Source organism: Pollicipes pollicipes, unplaced genomic scaffold, assembly GCF_011947565.3.
Source record: "Pollicipes pollicipes isolate AB1234 unplaced genomic scaffold, Ppol_2.1 Scaffold_6138;HRSCAF=7277_pilon_pilon_pilon, whole genome shotgun sequence".
Taxonomy (NCBI): Eukaryota; Metazoa; Arthropoda; class Thecostraca; order Pollicipedomorpha; family Pollicipedidae; genus Pollicipes; species Pollicipes pollicipes.
In genome coordinates, this window is record NW_023596818.1 from 11,669,519 (window position 1) to 11,690,058 (window position 20,540).

The 20,540-nt window shown below is 62.2% G+C and overlaps 1 protein-coding gene across 1 annotated transcript in view; it reads right to left on the reverse strand.

Annotated features, from left to right (window-relative positions):
* The window catches only part of LOC119105729 (dystonin-like), a gene marked incomplete at its 5' end in the record, with an annotated part of 124,916 nt that extends 104,733 nt beyond the window's left edge, over positions 1-20,183 (reverse strand). Inside the window, 6 exon segments of the mRNA XM_037229215.1 lie at positions 376-495; positions 1,321-1,482; positions 4,792-5,007; positions 7,692-7,795; positions 16,126-16,241; positions 20,023-20,183. Coding sequence (XP_037085110.1) covers positions 376-495; positions 1,321-1,482; positions 4,792-5,007; positions 7,692-7,795; positions 16,126-16,241; positions 20,023-20,183 — 879 coding nt within the window.
* Between the last annotated feature and the right edge of the window lie 357 nt (positions 20,184-20,540).

The window sequence follows — 20,540 nt, forward strand, 5'->3', positions numbered from 1 at the left end:
CCCGCGCTGGCGTCTCGCGCCGTACACAGGCTGCATGATGCAGTCCCTATATGAAGACTTCTGTCGAGACAATGGCCGGCTTACTAGCTCACTGGGTGTTTCTGCACGAATAACAGCTTTCTTCTGCACCACTTACAGTCTTCTTTTGCACGAACGCTGCATCTTCCGCACATCACTAGCTGCCCCAACGCTTTGCAATCGCGCATGCAGCACAATTTCTAACCTTCCTGAAAACGCAAGTATCAGAGAAGAGAGGCAAACCAGCAGGACTGACAAGGACGATGAGGACGACGGACTGCGCCGGGCAGGCATCTCATGCTGGCGATGGCGGCCTTCCGCGTCAGTGCCGAGGGCGGCGGCTCGCAGGCGGCTCACCTTCTCGCAGTTCTGCTTCACCTCGGCCGGCTTCAGGCGGGCCGACCGCTTCGCCTCGTCTCGGATTCGCTGCTCGACGCCGTCCAGGCGCCGGTCGGTCGCTCTCGTCTCCCGCATCACCTGGCGGGGCGCGGGCGGGTGTCAAGGTCAGGTCACCGCGGTCGGTCATCACCCGACGCCAGACCGGCACGGCTCTCTCTCGCAGAGATAGTGGAGAAGCACCGACCAGTTACTAACGCCAAAGACGACGCCACAGACGCCAAGTCACACGCGCGGCGCTACGGGATAGCGGAGAAGCGTCGGCAAGTTACCGCTCCGCGAGTATCGACGGCGAGTGACGAGCGAGTGGGATTACATTCTGGAATGACAGAGGATCCGACAGCGGCGATAGCAATCCTGGGCCCACGATCCGGCTCGAGCCATCAGGCTTTTAGCGTCGCGGTCGGGAGATCTGGCGTAATCCCAGTCGATTCCCATCAACCTGTCTCTATAAAGAGCACTCAAACGCGACGCTCCAGTCCCGCCCATCACCTGTCGAACCCTCGCCGTCCTCCTCCCAGCCGACATCCGCCGCGGCGCCCCGGTCTCTACCGCCCCCCCCCCCCCCTTCCAGCCGACAGCCGTCGCGGCGCCCCGGTCTCCATCGTCCTCCCTCCAGCCGACAGCCGCCGCGGCGCCCCGGTCTCTACCGCCCCCCCCCCCCCCCCCCCCCTTCCAGCCGACAGCCGCCGCGGCGCCCCGATCTCTACCGTCCCCCCTCCCAGCCGACAGCCGCCGCGGCGCCTCGGTCTCTACCGTCCCCCTCCCAGCCGACAGCCGCCGCGGCGCCCCGATCTCTACCGTCCCCCCCCCCCCTCCCAGCCGACAGCCGCCGCGGCGCCTCGGTCTCTACCACCCCCTCCCAGCCGACAGCCGCCACGGTGCCACGGTCTCCGCCGTCCTCACCTTCTCGGCGAGCCGCTGCAGCCGCTCCATTGCGTTGATCTCATCGTCGATCGCCTGCTGCCGCTCCTGCAGCGCCTGCAGCATCAGCGCCCAGCTGCGCTCCAGCGCCGGCCCGTGCAGCTCCGGCTCCAGCTCCGCCTGGCCCAGGTCCGGACGCGGACGCTGAAACGACAGTCGAGATGCGGTGATGAGGCCCCGATGGAGGTCTCGTGCCGTCGCGGGGTTTGTCTGAAGGAGCGGTTAGCGTGATGGCGTGCATTGCGATGGCGATGGCTGTTTGTTGTTTTTGATAGTTGATGTCTGTTTGTTGATGTTTGTGCGGAGGGGTTTGCGTGGAGGAGTTCGCATGAAGGGGATAGAGAAGTTTGCGTGAAAGGGGTTCGCGGGGGTTTATGTGGAGGGGTCTGCGAGGGGTTTGCGAGCGGTTTGCGAGGGGTTCGCACGAAGGATTTTGTGTGAGGGGTTTTACGTGGAGGGATCTGCGAGGGTTTGTGTGGAGGTTTGCGTGAGAGCGGCGTTTGCGTGATGGAGAAATGCGTGTGGCGGCCAAAAATCGTGGTGGACCCGTCAGACCGAAATAATGGCGCGGTTTGTCTGGCAGTCCTGTTGCCGCCATGGCGAGATCTTTGTTGAGGCGTGGTTTGTGGGACAACGGCGGGCTCTGCTCGTGATAGATTGGACCGAAAGAGCAGGGTTTGCGTGATGGAGGTGCTCGCACGACCAAGGCTGTCGGATGTATTCCCGCGTTGACCTCCAGTGTGTCCCGTAAATGCCGAATTGCACGTTGTCATTGGTGGCTATGGCCACAACCGAACCCGCCTGTGCAATAACTGACGGAAATACAAAGCTCTTTTTCCGACAAAATGACAGGAGCGCAGATAAATCGACGCTTTAACGGCCCATTGTCACACATGCGTCGGTTTCATATCAATCAGCACTCACGTGTACCCGGCCTCGCATACGAAATCGCTCAGTCATCACTGACATTTAAATTGCGCGTTTGCTCGCAGTGCCTGGCTAAAACTCGGTGCAGTGGGCGGACCTGACCTTCCGAAAAATTTTCCCAGTAATCAGCACCAGCCAATTATTCCAATCAAAAATCCAGGTTCCGATGCTTCCGAACACATTGCCTTATCGAGAAGAAAGGGAGTGCCTGCTTTAAGCAGCACCCACGCCATTACGCTATCTCCTACTAAGATCGCAGTAGCCGGCCCTATCTGCCACGCCTTTGATTGCGTCACCACCGACAGCCTATCATCCGCACGCGTCCGCCCCTACCGCTACGATCCCCACCGACAAACAAACGCCCTGCCGCCTCCGGTCCAACCCTCCTCGGCACCTCGTTCTCGACTTGTGGCCCTCTCTCCCTCTCAATCCCGCGCGCGGTCCATTCGAGGAGCTGATTGCATCTACAACTCACTCGGCGAGGCACCCGCCGGCCGCAGCCCGCCTCCCGATATAGCCAGCTCAAAACAAACAGCATCTGCGGGGCGGAGGTGCCCGCGGCGCCATACATAATTCAGGGTGCGCCCATGCCGCGTGCGCCCGCCACATTCACTTACGGCCAGAGCTGAGCCCGGCCGGCACCGGCGGCGCGGCTGACGGCCGGCGAATAATTGGGGGCAGGACCCTCAGTCGGAAACACGCGACTGTCTGTGTTAGCTGGCAAGAGCACCGGGTTGTTCGTAACAGTAGGGCGGTCGATCTATGGGGAGCCGCACAGCCGATGGGCAAACTACGTGACGGGGATCAAAAGATGATATCATACACACAAAAACTCTGCGATATTGTTTGCTGTTGTTCTGGAATATGCTTCAATTGTGTTTCGAGTCCCTTTTTATCTAGTAACCGTTGGTTGAGGAAAGCTTTCCATAAAAACAAACACCACGGCACAACGCCGGCCGATCAAAAGGCGAGGGATGCTCAATGATCTATGCATTCCCGAGACGACGTTTTGAATCGACTCAGTCAAAACTCGATCTCAGTCAATAACAACTCCCATTAAGATGTTATGATACAAGGCCACTGACAAATAAGTTAACCGCCCATTTATCTATCACATTCGCAGACCGCACCACGCCCCAATAGAAAACCTTGTAGACTCTAAACAGTGATTAGGACAGATCGCTAACATTCAGAACTTTCGCCAAACAGCCAAGAACCCGGAGTAGGATGGCCTCAAATAGCCGGAGTTTACAATGTCCTCGCCCACTCGAGTCGACAGCTTACAAACGTCCCAATATTTCACGTGGACCCCCGCCTCCGCCGCGTCAGCGGAGCATATTTATCCGCCAGCTGAGCTCCGAAACATCGCGTAAACGTGCAGACCTCGAAAGACATTGGCAACGAAACCCTCCAGCTTCCATCCCCTGAACATCAACAAACTGGAGCGGTTAAGCGCGGCCACCGGTCCCACCGAACGCGCACGATTCCGCTGTTGTGAAGGCTGCACATCCGGCCGGGTTTGCGCCCGGAACGCCGCCACCCCGTCACCCGACCTTGACCCCAGGCGAGCACAACAATGCGGTCTCTCCGCCGTCCTCCTTCGGCGAGCCCACACGGCCGACGCGGCCCGCAGCCGCCCGAGAGAAGCGACGCCCTATGCCTGAGCACGCGCCGCGTGTGAGGCCACGAACCAAGGCACGCCGCAGGCTCCACAGAGCACGCTCGTCCCTCACGGCTCGACGCACGTTCCCCGGCGGCGGGCAGCGAAACAAGGGACAACGGTCCTCCGCGCTCCAGCGCCTTCAGGGCGCTCCAAAGGTCGCCCGCGGTTGCACGGCGTGAGCGATCGGTATAAATCATGGAAGCAGGGCAATCTAAATACCCCCATGGACGCGATATGAATAAGGTCCACGGGATTGTGCACATAAGTTATTCCCGGCGCCGGCTGAGATCAGAAGTGATAGCCTTGGGAACATCTGCAGCGGTCCGACCTCCGCTGATTTGCATGCATATCTTCCATTTTAAATCGGAGCGTCGGCACCAGGCAGCGCCACCGGCTAATCCCGCGGCCGACGCGGTCCGAGACAAGTTCATGGCCGACGCGGCTGCCGCATATCCGGAGAAGACGAGCCGGCGGCGGACCGTGGACTCAGCCGGTGGCGGTGGGACGCTGAGCAAAGATTCAGAGCTGCTCAGAGTGAGAGATCCGGAACTATTGCAAACAGCTGTTTTGGGGTGCCCAGAGACGTTTTAAGATTTAGTACGATTTAAGGTTTAAGAGAATTACAAATGTTTGGCGTCAAAGAGAACACAACATGACTATCACAATATGACTTAAATGACAAAAAAGTACAAAAATAGAAGACAAAAACATAACACAAAAGAGCAAGAAAAAAAACAATATAAAAATGAATACAAAACACCATTCGCGTGGCAAAGCGACACCAAGCCAGCCACTCAAACAGCTCGAGCATCTATAAACACAGTACGCCGGATGGCTGGTCCCTCCCTCGCGCGCGAGCTCACCTCGAGCTGCTGGTAGGCGGCGGTGAGCCGGCGAAGCTCGTTTTGCCGGGGCGGCACGTCGTGCGTGCGGAACATCTTGGTCTCGGTGAGCAGGTGGCGCAGCTCCACCAGCGAGGCGGGCAGGCTGCGGTCCTGCAGCCGGGCCGTCTGCTGCCGCAGCCACTGGTTCAGCCGCGAGGCGCTCTCCCGGTACTCGGACTGCACGCGCTGCGCCTCCTGCGGCGGGGCAGCGGACGCGTCACCGGTGCGGTCAGGTCAGGGGGCAGGTCAGAGGTCAGTGCGGGAGTCACGTTTGGGATCAGGTCGTGGGTCTGCTCGCGGGTGCGGTTATGGGTGCGGTCAGGTCAGGATGACGTCAGCGATCTGTTCCGGGGCTGGGTCAGGTTCAGGTCAGGGGTCAGATAAGGTCAGGTCATGGATAAGGGGTTAAGTGCGGCGTGAGATCCCGGGCCATGTCAGGGGTCAGGTCAAAGGCTGGCGCCGCCGGCTTGAGGCAGGGCAGGGCCGCGCCATTGATGAAGGCCAGTGTCAGCCAAATGGCAGAGTCAGACGCCGGCAAGGCCGCCGGCGTGGTTCGGTCGGCGGCGGGTCCGATCAGGGGGCTGGCAGGGTAGGGTGGCGTTACCGACCGCGGAAGGGCCGGACCGGTGGCCGGCCCTTCCGCCGGGGAGGCTGGCTGGAGGCGGGGTCGGTTCACACACCGGGTCGGTCGGGGCGGGTACTATTCAGTCACATGGGACATATCGGTCACGTGGACCATATGGGTCACATGGGGCACATTAGCCAGATCACATCACCGCCAGAGTTGCTGGTCGAATCGAGCCAGGTCAGGTGACTGATCTGGTGCGAGGAGCCGCCAGCCTCAGACGGAGTGCCGTGCCCGATCAGACCGGACGTCTAAATGACGGGGTAAAAAACGTGTCACGTGGGGTCACCGCGTCCACTCATCGGCCAGAATCCGCGGTCTGAGCCAGCAGACCATGTCGAGGACAGGGTCACTGTCCCTTCCATCAGCGAACACGATCATCTGGCTAACGAGCTGCCCAGGTCACATGACTCGGAAGGTCCCGACTCTTCACCCATCCTGATCAGCCGGCGGAGGAGCCGGGTCCTGTCACCACTCCATCTGTCGGCCCCAAACGCATGAGATTCACCGTCTCGCACCAGTGGGACCCACTCACACCAGCAACAGCCGCCGGCATTCGCCCATTCTCCGGCACGCAAGTCGTGAGCCGGCGTCACCCGACGGCGAGGACTAGCCGAACCGCGCAGAGCGTGGCCAGGGGTGCGGCGACGGAACAGAGCAGGGCACTGAAGTCTGAACAAGACGAGGGTGAGAAGCGCGCAAGGTCCCCCGCGGCGTACCGAGCGGATGAATGATTCTGGGGCGCACTGGGATCCCACTGATTCTGGTGGCTGGTGGATCCGACCACACCACTGCGTGCGCGGGTTCGTCGCACATGCAGTTCACCCGCGGGAGCCCGTCGCTGGGAGAAACAAGCGCCACACCCATGGTGGTGCACGGCGCCAGACATTGTTTTTCTTGCAAGCAACCTGTGTCCGAAACCCATGGAGCCCCAGTTGTACACACCACCCCCACCCCTCACACCCTCCTCCCACACCACCCCGCCTCTAAAGCGCCTCCGGGGAGGGAGGGACCACGCGTGACCGACGAGCCGTCGGAGCAGGCGCCGCCGTCCCAGTCACGAGCGCCACCAGCACGCGCAGCTGGCGGTCGGGCGGGAGACACGAGGGCGTCATCTCCCGGCCGAGCGCATACCAATTAGCGAGCGCTCCACGCCCGTCAGTGTGCGGCCAGCACTCCAAACGTCCAAACGTCATGCCAACAGACGCCCTGGTGTCCCAGATATGTATCGGGCGACCGGTTTTCGGGCGGTGCACCGAACGGCGCGAGGACGCCGCTGTCCCGGCGGCCGCGCATCGCCAAACGACAGGCTTCGCCGTTCGCCGTCGCGCCAGACCAACCGACGGCATCTGGCGGCGTCCTGGCACACGCTGGCACGTCCCTGATGTCCCTGCGGACCGACTATTCTCCGGCGCGGCGGAGCGGACGCCCGGCGCGTGAGCTCCCTCGCCCTACCCTCTCCGCGGGTGGAGATGACAGCGTCTCGCAGTTCACGGCGCCGAGAGCCTCCGCCGGCGCCATCCCCACATGGCGGGAGCGGGCGTCGGCGTGTTATGTTAACGGCGCGCCGGGACAGGGACGATGTTCCTGTCAGCGGCCGCCTCCTGTCCTCGCTGTCCCGATCCGTCCCGAGCAGACAGGTCCCGGTGTCGGCGGCGTGTCTGGCTCCTTTGTCTCCAGACGGGGCGAACACGTGTAACCCCAGCCACAGGCGGGGGTCTCTGCCCGCCCGGTCGGGGAGACACGAAGTGTTACCCCCGAATCTCTGGGTCCTGGGCCAAGGCTCGTTGCTTACGTCAGGTATGAAGGTATGACAGCGGGAGCAGAGACACGCACAGAAGAGACAATGTCACCTTGCCTCTAAGCGGATCACGTCAATTAGATACGACCAGATAACGAGAACACGCGGATGATCTCAGTTCAGGGTCCAGCTGTATCCTCTGCGCACACATACGCGTGGTATCACGCGACGGCGTCTCGATGATTTGGGGTTTGGGGTGCACCGACTACGCTGGTCATATGACGCCCAAGCGAAGGCGTCTCACTCGGGCACAGGATATCCAGTCCACGAGAGGAGAGGGGGTCTTGGGCCGTGTCTGTCCTCGGCCGCCGCCCGGAGGACGCTTGTGGCCAGCACTCAGCACACGCTGTCGGCCGCGACCCTCCAACTGCGGGTACTCAAGACTACCAGGCTGAAACATGCCCCGTGACTGCGGTAAGGGTCCCTGCAGCCCGCCCGAGCCCCAATACTCACCCCGTCGAACAGGGGGTGCTCGGCCGGCGGCTGCGGGAACACGTCGTACAGCGAGCTGACGTAGGTCAGCACCGACTTGTCGTCCGGGTCCGGCGTGTCGACATCTGAAACACGGCCGCACAGCTCCAGAACAGGCCGGCCGGCAGGCGGCGGCGATCACTCACTGTCGTTCACTGTGCGATGAACGCGGACGGCTCACGAGTGTCCACGCAAGATAAACCCATGCGCTGCGTGAACACACCCACCGTGAATTTGGTGCTCTTTTAAGGTCGTGTATGGTTGTCTTCGAGAGCACGTAGCAAAGCGACAATTGGAGGGCGCACAATCACGCAAGTAAGCACACGCCCATAAACACGTCGAGCGACGCCACGGTTGCGAACATGAAATACGGTGGGCACAGGCGATTATGGAGCGTGGTAAGAAGAGATGAAGAGGCCGCGTGTGGAGCTGCTGCGTCGAAATTCTACCTGCACCAGTATAATTGTTTCCAACTAACCACCGACCGCATCATCGACCGACTGCGCTGCCTACCGTTCCACATTCCAATGCCAGAGAGCTTCCTTCCGCAGCGCGTGACAGCGCCCTCCCCCCCCCCCCCCCCCCTCCACCACACATACACACACCTGTCCCGACCTCGTGATCGGGCCTCCAATCGCGCGTCGGGAGTCGTCTCACGACTCGACCACTACCGCGGCTGCCCCCCCCCCCCCCCCCCGGCCCTTGAGATACCATCACATCGGCATCGGGGGCCGCCGCGCACCCGGCGCGGTCTTGTCCCACCCGTCATCGTCACGCCGTCACGCCGTCATGCTCTCACGCGACGTGCCCGCCGTCGCGCGGCTGGGTCGTCATATGACGTCTGCGTAGGACGCTGGTGCTCTGCAGGGAAGCGGCCGGCCGCCCACCGTAGCGGGGGCGTCACGTCTGCCCTAATGACCGAACGGCCCGGGCCTCTCCCGGCGTCCGCACGCCTCCACCAGCGCGCTATCCCTCCCATCTATCCGTTTCGCCAATAATCACTGCCACATCCAAAGTATCGACTAATTTCTAATCAATTATCGGCGGTGGGCGGACGTGGTGACGTCAGCTGGCGCCGACAGCTCGACCCACGCTGCCCGGCGCACGCATCGGCTCTGAATACAAGAGGGCAGCACACGACCGGGTGACGTCATGGCTGCAGCGGCCGCCGCGACCAACTGGCACCAAAACAACGCCGCCGCAGCCTCCTCCGGCGGTCGGGGGCCCTGCGACGCCCCCGAGGGCTTGTCTATCGCACAAAGGCGTGATCGGTACCGTCCGGATTCGCGCACGACTCTCCGGAATCGGGGGATCGGCTGATTGCGTGGCACGTGCTGCGCGCCGGCCCGCCGGGCCTGCGCGCAGATCTGGCGGATTGGCTCGGAACGCGGCGGCGGCGGGCTGCGGCACTTTCGGTGGCCGCGTGTGAGCAGGACCGAGGACGCGGTGCCGTCATGATCGCAGGGAACGCCGCGCCGGGAGCCGAGCACCTCATCGCAAAGTCGACTGCGCGGCGAGGTAACAGTCGGGGCGGGACCGCACCCTGGGCGCGAATCGTGAGCGCATGAATCGGCGCGGTCCACCACTTCGGACTGTACCTACATCCTCAGTACCGTAGTTACCATAACGTCAAACTTTCGAAATGGCAGTGCCAACTGTTTCCGTTGTTAGGCATCGTGGCCATGATTATCGGAAAAAATAATTTTCCGAACGGTACTTCGGTTGTTAGCGGATACATAAAGCCCCAAAACAAGGGCAGCCCACAATAAAACCGTTCACGAGTCGTCATTTCGTTGGAAATGTTCCGCAGCTGGCGCCGACCGAGAAACAGGTCATCAAGTCGTCAAGCTGTGCTAATGAGGCTCGTAAACGTCCAGAGAGTGTCTCTGCGGGTTCGCAATTGATCGACAGCAAATGGATCACAAATGGAGTCGCTGGCAGGCCATCTTTACTTGTCAGCGGCGCTGTCTGCTTCTGCGGCCCACTAACCAGTGTGACTGGCACGCATGCGGTGTTCAAATGATAGCCCTATGAAAGCCCTATGAAAAATAAATGAAAGCCCTATGAATGTGGCTAGGTTGCAGGCCCATCAAGGGCATAGCGCACGATAAACCAGTTTCGCCCTCGCAGAACACGGCTACTTTAAACACAGGCGTTCGCCCTGGGCGCTGCAGTTCAACCGGACCGTAAGAATCGTCTCGAAGGGACGGGTTAACGGTTCAATGGCCGGTCCTGTTCTGTAACCAGCTGGCCATCATTGTATGCTAGCAGTTCCGCTTACAAGCTGAAGGACGCTCGCTGTTCGGTTTGACCGGGATCAGAGCCGGGATCAGAGCCGGGATCAGAGCCGGGATCAGAGCCGGGATTGGCCCGGATCAGAGCCCTTGCAGCCAGCGCTGGCCATCGAGAGAGGTGCGTGGTGAGGCAGATACCGCGGCCATTATGAGAGATCTCGGTTAGCGAGTCTCACCCCGCACTGGGAGCCCTGCTTGAGGCTTGTGCGCGCGCTCGGGCGGGGCTACTGCCGGGGCTGGGCACTTAGCCAGCTCAAGGCTGATAGCCGCATCCCCTGGAGGGGCGTGCCGTGCGAGGATTCAGGACAAAACATCGAGTGTGAGAAGAACGGGGCGGATACAGCCCGCTGCTGTGGGCTTCGTCCAAGGCTAACCGCACTTCCCTGCCGAGATAGCCTCTGGACCTCCACAGCTGCACCCTTCTCTTCCCTCGAGCCCCGTCCCAACCCCTCCGCCGCAGGCTGGGCTGGGGCTGGCGTGGTGGGAGCCGTCGGCGGTCACCAGGTGTGCCCCGCCAGCCCCGGCCGCCGCCCGGCCCGGCCGAGACCGGCCGTCTCTGGCCGGCGCAGCGCGTGGGTCGCAAGGCCGACCGAGCGACCTCCGCCCTGCCCCGGCGTACTCGGGCCGCCCACACGGCCCGCCCGGCAGCCGCCGACAGGTGGCCGCCGACGGCGAGCGCGCGGTCGGCCGGCCGGTGTCCGGGGGCGCGGGCAGGCGGGGCCGCCGTTCGGCGCGCGCAGACGCGCCTCGAGGATTCGTGGAGACGTTACGGGGATGTGTAGTCTAGACTGGTGCATCCGGGGCCTGGCGGTTCCATTTAGAGCCCCCCCCCCCCCCCCCCCCGAGGCCAGCCGTGTGGACCTGAGAATGACCCACGCAATGATGGACCGCGGGTAACAAGAGAACTGCGCGGAAATACAGGGGTGAAGACGATTTAGCAAAAGGACTGTGATTCAGCACAGAGGACATGATTCAAAGGTGAAGAGAAGACCCCATGATTCAAAGGCCAACAGTTAACGACTCAGGGGAGAGGAAACCATGATTCAAGGGGCGAACGATAGTGATTCAGGTGGCGAGACAAGGAACCGCTCGGTCCCACCCGCCGTGCGCCGCGCCCGGGGCGGCCGCGTCTGAGTCAGGAGCGGCGTCCTCCTGTGTCGGCGCCGGCACCCTCCGCCGTGGGCGGGGTCTGATGATGCCAGACTTCTCCCGGCGCCGCGCGTCAGGGCGCCGCTAATGAGCGAGCGCGGCCCACCCGGCCGGCCTGTGTCAGCGCTGCCTACCCCGCGGCCCGCACGCCGCACATGTGTCGACGCACACACCTGCGCGTGCACCTGCACACGCACGCGCCGGCGCGCTAACTTAACACCGGATCGGGGTCATGGTCGCCAACAGGAAGCTAAGGTAGGCTTCGCTGGCAACAGGTCACAGCAGGATCCCCTCAGGAAGCCTTGCATTCACGATGTTATCATTTCGGTTCTGGTTGTGATCTAATCATCAACGGGTGTCATCCCATGATAGATGGAATCATGAATGCAAGTGCACGTGGTTCCCCACACCCTGCACACACCAGGCGCGAACTCCATGACCAGCCCAAACCCCAGCTGGCGTGCACGAAGGCGTTAAGGCGTATGGCTCTATTTCGAGTCGGCCCGCCGCCGGGCACGGCACAGTGGCGTCGCAGGACCGGTTCGGCGCGCTCGCGGGGCCCGCCGGCCCGAAGTGCGTGACGAGCCGGCGCCGGCCCAAACATGGGCCCGGCAGCCGACTCCCGCCGCGACGTCACAGCGGGCGTTTGGGCGGACCGCGCCGCGCGCCGCTGGGCGACTCGTCACCACCTCCGCCGCCGCCGCCGCCGCCGCCGCCGCCACCGCCGCCGCAAGGTCGCTCGTGCGGAGCTGTGCACTGTGCTCATTCATGGCGAGCGAGCGTGCTCGGGACTGCTTGACCGCGAGCGGGGGTCACGCGCGCGCTGGACGTCCCCGCTCCGCCGGCCAAATACGGCAGCAGCGGCGGCGGCGGCGGCGGCGGCGCTCGGACACTGGCGAGGGAGGGGAGGGCAGGGTGGAGCGCGCAGTTTCCATTGCTGGCGCCGCCGTCTCGCCGACTGGCACCGGCCAAGTGCGGCGTTGCACGGGTGCGGGAGAAGGGCGACGGGCGCGAGGATCGGTCGCCGTGGATTTTCCAGGGAGAGGCCTATCTCGGGCGCATCTCTCTGTCGCCGCGAGAGGGCTATCTGCTGGGACTCCAAGGCAAAAATATATGGTATGAGATAACGAAGGAGTTTACCAACTGCATAGCATGCCACTGTCAGGGGTAACCGGACTGGACAGAGGCCTTTTGGCAGACATGGTGAGAGGCGGCCAATCCTCGGTCACGGGTCAAGAAAGGTCATGGCCATGAACTGGCCGCGGGCCCAAGCGACCGAGCTAACCCAGTGAGTGTATTCCATCTCCACGACCGCGACTGGAGGCCATTTTCCGGACGAGTCCACATGAGCACCGCTGATGTCCCCTGCGCCGAGATTTGGAAATGGACGCCAGCTGCCGAGTCATGTATGGAGCTTTAATGTGCTTTCGTCTACCACCAAGGTATTGATGCCGACGATAGCGGTCATTCGGGTGATGGATGTCGTCCTCGCACGCTGGGAATCTGAATAAAAACGGTTGATAGGCAGTCAATGTCGCCAGGCCTGAATCAACTCGTGAATCTGAATCAACACGTGGCCTGCGCCCTTCAGCAGCCTATTCGCGTACTCCATCGGTCAGATGATCGGCGCCAAGCCGATGGACCGTCCTCCTCAGACCCTCCGGGCGACCTTCAGAAAAACCGCCGCCGCAACATGCCAGAGCCGCGCGGCCGAGCCAGCGAGCCGTCCCTTCCGCCCGGCCGCCTCGCCCGGCGCGCGCAACAGCCGCCGTCCCCGCGGCGCCTGCCCATTCAACATGCGCCGCCGGGCATCCGCCGGAGCCGGCCGTCGCTCGGGCGCGGTTGGCACGAGTGATGCCGGCGCGGCAGCTGAGCTCCCCCAGTAGGGGGGCACCTGAGGCGGCCGCCAGCGGCCTTGCCGCGGCACGGTCGCGCTGCCGTTCATCCGGCTATGTCCGCTTTCACGTTCCGCCGCCGCCGTCGCCGTCGCCGCCGATGGGCGGAGGTTCGCCGGCGACGCCGCAGGCCCGGCGTGACGTCACTCGCCGCGATGAGGTGTCCGACCGAGCGTGAGCGATTCGTTGCCGGGCGAGGGTGACGCAGAGGGAGCGGGGAGCAGACGGAGGGTCACGCGCCTGGGCTGACCCGGCGAGCCCACCGGATGCCGGCGCGCGCTGCAGCTCGAGGACGGGCGGGAGATGGGAGGGCTGGGGGTGTGGGGGGGGGGGCGGCTGCAACTCTCACCCCACTGTAGTGGACGACCATCCTCCACCTCGACCTAAAGAAGGACGACTCTCCTCCGTGCGCGCGGGGAGCCGCACAACGCTGAGCCTCTTTTTGCAGGATGTCCCGTCATCACCGCGGCCCGGAGGCCGCTGTGAGGGGCCGGCCTCATCACTCGGCGCCACCCACAGCGAATTGGCCGACAAGATGGGCAGACTTCCTCCTACGGACGGGGCACGACGACCCGCCAATTGAAGCCCCTGCACCGTACCGCCTACGGCGTGCCCGCGGGACGTGCACGAGAGACTTGAAGCCGAGTGGCGAGCGCTTTCGGCTCCCACGTGGGGACCCGTGTTCGTATCCAGGTAGCGCCATGGCCTCAGGGCGTCAATATGGTCACTGCAGCCGCTGGCGCTCCATAAAAGGGCGCGCGACGGGCAGGCATCGAGTTTCTTTCAACAGAAGAGCACGATGAACGTGCCAGCAGTCCAAGACGATCTGTGCGGCAGGCCCAGGTCGGCGGAGAAGCGCGGCACTGGCGGAAAGCTGCAACCGACCGTCTCTAGCTCCGGACCAGGCCCAGATGGCCGTCCAGATCTAGAGGTCGGAAATGCGGCTGAGCGGGGTCAGAGACTACCGACAACCGGGTACGCTGACACGCCGAGTCCCCGACGCGGCTTGATATCGAGCTGCAAGCGAGCCACCGGCGCACCGCATGACCGCGCAGCGAGGAGAAAGCCAACTGAAAACCTGGCCATAGCGCCACTCAGCCCCACCCGACAGCCACGCCACACGACGCGGACCCGCACCGTGACCCGGACACCCACCGCGCCGGGGCGGCAGCGGGTCAACGCGTGCCAGCGTCGATCGAAGCCGGTCAGCCGCGCCCCTGCCCGCCGGCGGCCCATATCCGGACCCGGCGGCGGCGGGAGACCGGGCTTGTGCGCCGCGGTCGGTGACGCATCGCGTCAGGATCGACGCCGGAGGGCGCTACGCTGTCATGGGCGTGACACGTGACCCCCACCGGCGGCCGACCAATACTGTCGATCGATGGTGCCTGACGTCGGTCGACGAGCAGGTCGGAAGGGTGGACCGCGCGCACGTCGCGCCCCGGAAGGAGCCGACCTGACACGGAGCCGTGCTAGAGCCGTGACTGTCTTGGGTCGTGCCTAGGCTGGCTGGGCATGAGTCTCACTGTGGCTGAACGGCATACTAGCCGGGACTGTCCAGCTCTGCACTCAGAGGAGCGGCTAGAGTCGTGGTAGAGGTTATGCCTGCCATTAAGGCGATAGTCGCGCCCAGGACTGAGGATGATCGTGACCGTACCGGGGTCGTGACCAGAGTCCACCACGCAGTCGCCGTGGTAACCAGAACCGTACAGGGCATCAAACTCATATCCCGAATAAGGCCTCAGGTGATCACGTATAAAATCGAGCTTGCGCTCGCAATAGGAACATACCTTGAGAATCCCGATCCCCGAAACCCGATCCCCGAATCCCGAAACCCGATCGCCCGCACAGCCCCCAGAGCGTAGCGCCCCCGGTCGCCTGATGACGCCGCCCCTGCGTCTCCACCGCACCGGCTGCGGCGGCACAGGACGGCCGCGCCGTGGACGTCGCAGATGTAAACAGTTGGCGATGTCGAGCGGCCATGCATCGCAAACGTCGCTCGTTGAGGGCCGGGTCACCAAGTATACCGTTACGACAACTTGGAAACCTTCCAGTCCGTCGGTCTGCGCTGGAAGCATCCGCTTGTTGACGTGCAGACACCGGCTTTAACCACCGCCGTTATCTCATGTGAGCACTGGCTTGTCATACTCCGTTCGACGTGACATGAAGCATTCGTGCGGCTGAACCCCGTCCCAACATTTCCAACGGCCGTAGCCACCAACCGCATTGCTGAGAGCCATCGTCCACCGCCGTGACATCCGGCTCCCGCGACTCCGGCTCCCGTGACATTCGGTTCCCGCGGCACCGATTCCCAACAGGGCATTCATTTCCTGAGAGCATTCCGCCGTGATTTCCTCTTCCCACCGCATGGACGTTCTCGCTATTGCTCCCCATATCCACCGACGAGACGCGGTACAGGCCTTCCGTCGGACATCACCGAGAAATGTCCGCTCTCGACGCGGCGGTCATTCGGCGTCATTGCCTCGGCGGCGATCCCGGCTCGCCCACGCGAGAGCAGCAGCTCGAAACCATGGCGCTCGCGAAGACGAAGCGGCACACTCGGCGTCGTCGCTAGCGGTCCGGCCGCCGGCCGGCAGAAATCCCGACCGAATTCCGCGGCTGAATTTACAAACCGTCGCCTTCTCCGTCCGGCGTTCAGCACCGTCCGCCGCGTCGCCGGTTCGGGGAGTTCCGCTCGTGTAACACAACAAAACCGCCGGCTGTTTGCTTACGCGCGCGCACGTGACAGCGAGCGGCGCCGTCACCGAGCGTAAACAGCGCCGCTCGCCGCGTCGTCACAATAACGCCGAGGGGCGCAGGCGCCACGCCAGGAGCGCCAGACGGCGGGGCGGCTGCCGCGGCCAGGCCGGCACACTGCGCTTAGTCCGGCGATGATGGGGGCTTCTGTGGTGCCGCTGCTCGGGACCATCGCCGGATACGTCCCGATCTCCCCAGAGAGATCTCCTCAGATCCCTCTGATCTCCTCAGAGGCGCAGATCCCCTCAGAGAGACGTCGGCGCGGCATGCTCGCCGTCTGGTGTCGGTGTGGGCAGGGGGAGATCGCGCCCGGCGGTCACTCACCTTCGGGGTCCAGCAGGCGGGTGACGCCATACTCCGTATCCATCACATGGAACGCTTGGTCAAGCCGGGTGCGGGCCGACTTATGCTGGAGGTCCTTCCAGTCCACCAGATCAGGTCTGCGGGCAGGTCAAACAGGTCAGCAAGGGTTAGCACGGGTCACCACAGGTCAGCACTGGTCGGTACAGGTCAGCACAGGTCAGCATGTGTCAGCACGGGTCGACACAGGTCAGCTCAGGTCACAGCAACCTGCACGGGTCACAGAGGTCATTCCAGGTAAGCGAGAGGCAAACCTGTCACGTCGGCACATGAGTCAGTGAGCGTGACAAAACGTGATATAGCCCTGTCTGTTTGGTCATGTCCGACAGATGAGGACAACATCGACCAAAGACACAATTTGTGTCGACTCATGCTGATCGCGCATAACGAATGGCTGCGACAGGAGGCGGTATCTGGTCCCACGAACATCTCTCGGATCATGACTCCCACGGAGCCAGCGCTCAGGACATCCCTCCTCCACCGCTGTGAAGCACCACGACCGACGCACCAGCCCCGAGACCTCCGCCCCTCCCCAGCTGCGGCCCTGGTGTCGGGCGACTCAGCTGTATCTATCTCCGGCAGCGCGACTGCTGACGCCCCGACAAATCGCCAGAGTCGGTCCCCGCGCACCACTTCGGCGCCGGGCAGAGCAAACAACCCCATCGGTCGGTTATCACTGCCGGCCGATAAACAGACGGAGCGTGGCGCGGGGCCGTGCCAAGTCGCTCCGGCGGCTGCCGGCGGCGCCAGCTGTGCCGCCCGCTGCCGGGCCGCTCATGGCTCGTCGGCTGACCGAGTGTCGTGAACCCAACGTCCCGGCTGAAAACTCGTGGAAAAATAATGAAACGGTTATGTGATTGGCGCTGACGCTGGTTTCATGGGCGCGATTTCGGACGTTCGTAAGTCGTTGGTAGTTGGGTGCATGTGAGTTATGAAAGCAGGCCATGAACTCGTGACCAAATAGGGAAGTTTGCCCCCAGCTAACCCATGAAACCGTCCGAGTGACCATTATTATATGGTACTAAAAAGCAATGAAAGTCCTTCATTCTGGTAAGTGAGCTTGAGTGGACCCTTTAATCATCATGATCACCAGCTTATCTTCTGAATTTTCGAATGGCGAATGGCCTTCGCGATGGCGTACACGAGATAGCGCCGGTGAGTACCGCGCACGATGCCTTCCAATGTTCAGCCAGCGCGTCATTCCTCCAACACACTAGCCCACCACTGTGTTTGTCCCAGTTCCCGGAAAACGGAAGCGCGGTCTACCATTCAGCGCGCGTGGGCCCGGGCGCGTCTCGTCACTCTAGTTTTCCGGTAACAGAGGGAGGGCCACCAGCACCCCGACCAGTGTTTGTCGGGTATTTCGCACGCGCGACCTGAGGTCAGACGCCGCATCAAAGACGCGAATCATCAAATATCGTAACCATCATCATCATCATCATCAATATCAAAGCGACCAATCACGAACAAGTCTCCGCGGAACGCCGCAAGTGCAGCGGTATTTTTCCCCTCTCGCCCAAATACGCGCCTCGCGCGCGCAAAGCAGCCCCGCGGACAGGCGCGACATCTGCACTTCCACGTCGTCTCGAGCAGCACTGGCGATACGAAAGCGCCCACGTTCACCAGGAGTCCTAGCGGCGAGGGCGAGTGTGCCTACTTGAATGCTGCCGCTTATTGCGGGGTCATTACAAAGCAGTTACGCCCGTGTCTCTGGGGCGGCCATTGTTTCCGCGTGACACCGCGAGGTCGATCCGAATGGCTGCGCGTGATGGAACCGGCGCCGCTGGGTCACGCTACCGCCACCTGGCTGCCGGGCGGGCTAATAAGACACGGACTGAAGCAGTCCAGGCGGGCTAATGAGGCGGACTGAAGTAGTCCAGGTGGGCTAATGAGGCGGACTGAAGTAGTCCAGGTGGGCTAATGAGGCGGACTGAAGTAGTCCAGGCGGGCTACAAGACGGACTGAAGTAGTCCACTACGACACGGACTGAAGAAGTCCAGGCGGGCTAATGAGGACTGAAGTGGTCCAGGCGGGCTAATGAGGCGACCTGAAGTAGTCCGGGCGGGCTAAAAAGACGGACTGAAGTAGTCCAGGCGGCCCACATACAATACATAAACAACACAAAATAGCAGTGAGGGTACCGCCCGCGGCAGTCAGAGGCAGTCGGTGCCCACACTGCTACGGCAGAGTGACGTTTCACGAAGCCTCCGCAACCCAGGCTATGGCCGTGGTATGATCACGCACACAGCCTTCACGCCGGAGATTTCGTCGCAGCTGGGCGTGGACGTTAGTTTCGCAATGATCGCAGTTGGTACGGGGCAACTGGCTACCAAGCGGTCAATCAAACACGTGTCTGATAGAGCCACCGTGTAATCATCCACTGGATGCCCCAACGCGTCCCATGAATGCCGTAAGCGCTGGACATCCAGCGACTTACGGACCCGTGTATTTTCAGAAGACCGATTTGCTCAGACTATCTCGGAACGTTCCACATTTAACCCGTTTACATGGGCGGCCGAGGGAAGTTCAACTTCAGATCGAAATAGACAACGCGACTGTGGACCACGCGCTCAGATGTATTTGCATGGGCTAAACCAGTTTTACTTTCGCTTAATACACGGTGGTCCGAACTTAAGAAGCTCGAATCAAGGAACGAACTTTCGACACAAATTGCACTTTTGAGACGACTGGACGCAATGCTGCAGTTATGACAGTTGTAGAGCGTCCGAGTTTGTGCGGGGACTGAGGCCAAAGTAATAGGTGGGCAAATGGACCCCACCAGAACGCGACTTTGTGCAGGGCTAATAATTTAGAAAATCACAGCGCCACAGCATGGCGCGCTCCACTTCCACCCCCAGCATGTCGTCCACTTTGCCATGCTTTCTATTGTCCTTGTTCCATTTGCAATGGTCTTGAGCAAGAAAATTGTCAACAGGTACAGAACTGTACGCGCCAAGCACTTCTCGGTCACCCGCGTCACTTACAGCTAGCATGCTTCCGTTCGCTTCCTGTCAGATAATAAAATCCCTTCCTGAACAGATAATTCTCCCATGGCAAAAGATTTCAGCCGGAGCGTGATCGCAATCTGCTAAACGGCGCGCCGGCGCTGACATGAACCTGATAGCGCGAATCGAGGCCGGGCGCCAGCCCGATCGCGAATCTGAGCAACCCATCAAACAGGGCAATAATTATCCCCCGAGGCTCCAGCTGTCCGGTCCGAGCCCGCGTCCCGGCCGGCAGCGGCGGCCGTCCCCGGCGGTGTCTCATTTGTCGGCAGTGGGGCGGCCGGCGTCCCGCGGGAGCGAGCGGCCGTCGGCGGACCGGCCACGCGGAAGCGCCGACGCTGGTCGTTAGCGGCGGCCCGCCCTCCCCCCGGACGGCGCAGGTCCGTGCTGTGGAAGCCCGGCGGGGGGACGGGCGCCGGGCAGCGATATCACGCCACTCTCGCCGTGACTAAATGAACATGGGATACATTTACGACGCGTTGGCGCACTGATGCTCCTCCGCTGGCGAAACAGGAATTAGCTCGAGAATGGGGAGCAGCATTCAAGCTAGACCCATGAATCTAATTACTGGCTGCTGGGACAATGACTAGCTTTTTGCGGCCAGCACAGAGCGCCGACAAATTCTCACAAGTATGCTGGGAGTGTGGGGAAAACAGACACCTCATGCTTTTCTATCTCTAGACAGCAGCTTTTGAAATGTCAACGCCACTAAATGTCCAACATCACACCATTGCAACTCACCGACCGTGCTCTCCTTCACAGCCATGGTCTGTCGCTTTCACCAGCGACGACAGCCCCCCCCCCCCCCCCTCCTTCGCCCTCCCCCACCCCCTCCCCCGCTTCCACGTCGGCTCACCTGTTCCTGTGGATGATGGCGTTGAAGGCGAGGCCGTCGCGCCAGGAGGAGGTGAAGTTGGACACGCGTACGCCCGGGTAGCGCTCGGTGGTGCGCTGGGCCCAGTGGAGCAGCGCGTCCCTCGCACTGATCGAGTCATCGCCCTCGACGATGTCCGATATCTGCGGAGAGAGGGGGCGAGGTCAGCACGGCCGGCGGCGGCGGGCGGCAGGGCGACCGGCCAGCACGACCGACAGGAACAGCTCAGGCGCGAGGTGGGGCGGAGGCAGCGGGCTGAGGCAGACCTGACTCATCGCTGCTGATGACAGTAGCGGGCCGGCCCCTGCCCCACTTGCAAGACCACCCAACAGACCTGGGGTGAGAGGAAATTAAGGGGCTACATGTTTACGCACGAGCCGTTTATGCCGCCGTGAGCTAAACGGGACTCGGCAGGTGAAAACCAGGACAGCGACCATCAGACTTTCTGAAGTCCAAGGCTCAAAGAAGCTTTATGACTTGCGATCAGGGCAAAACAAACG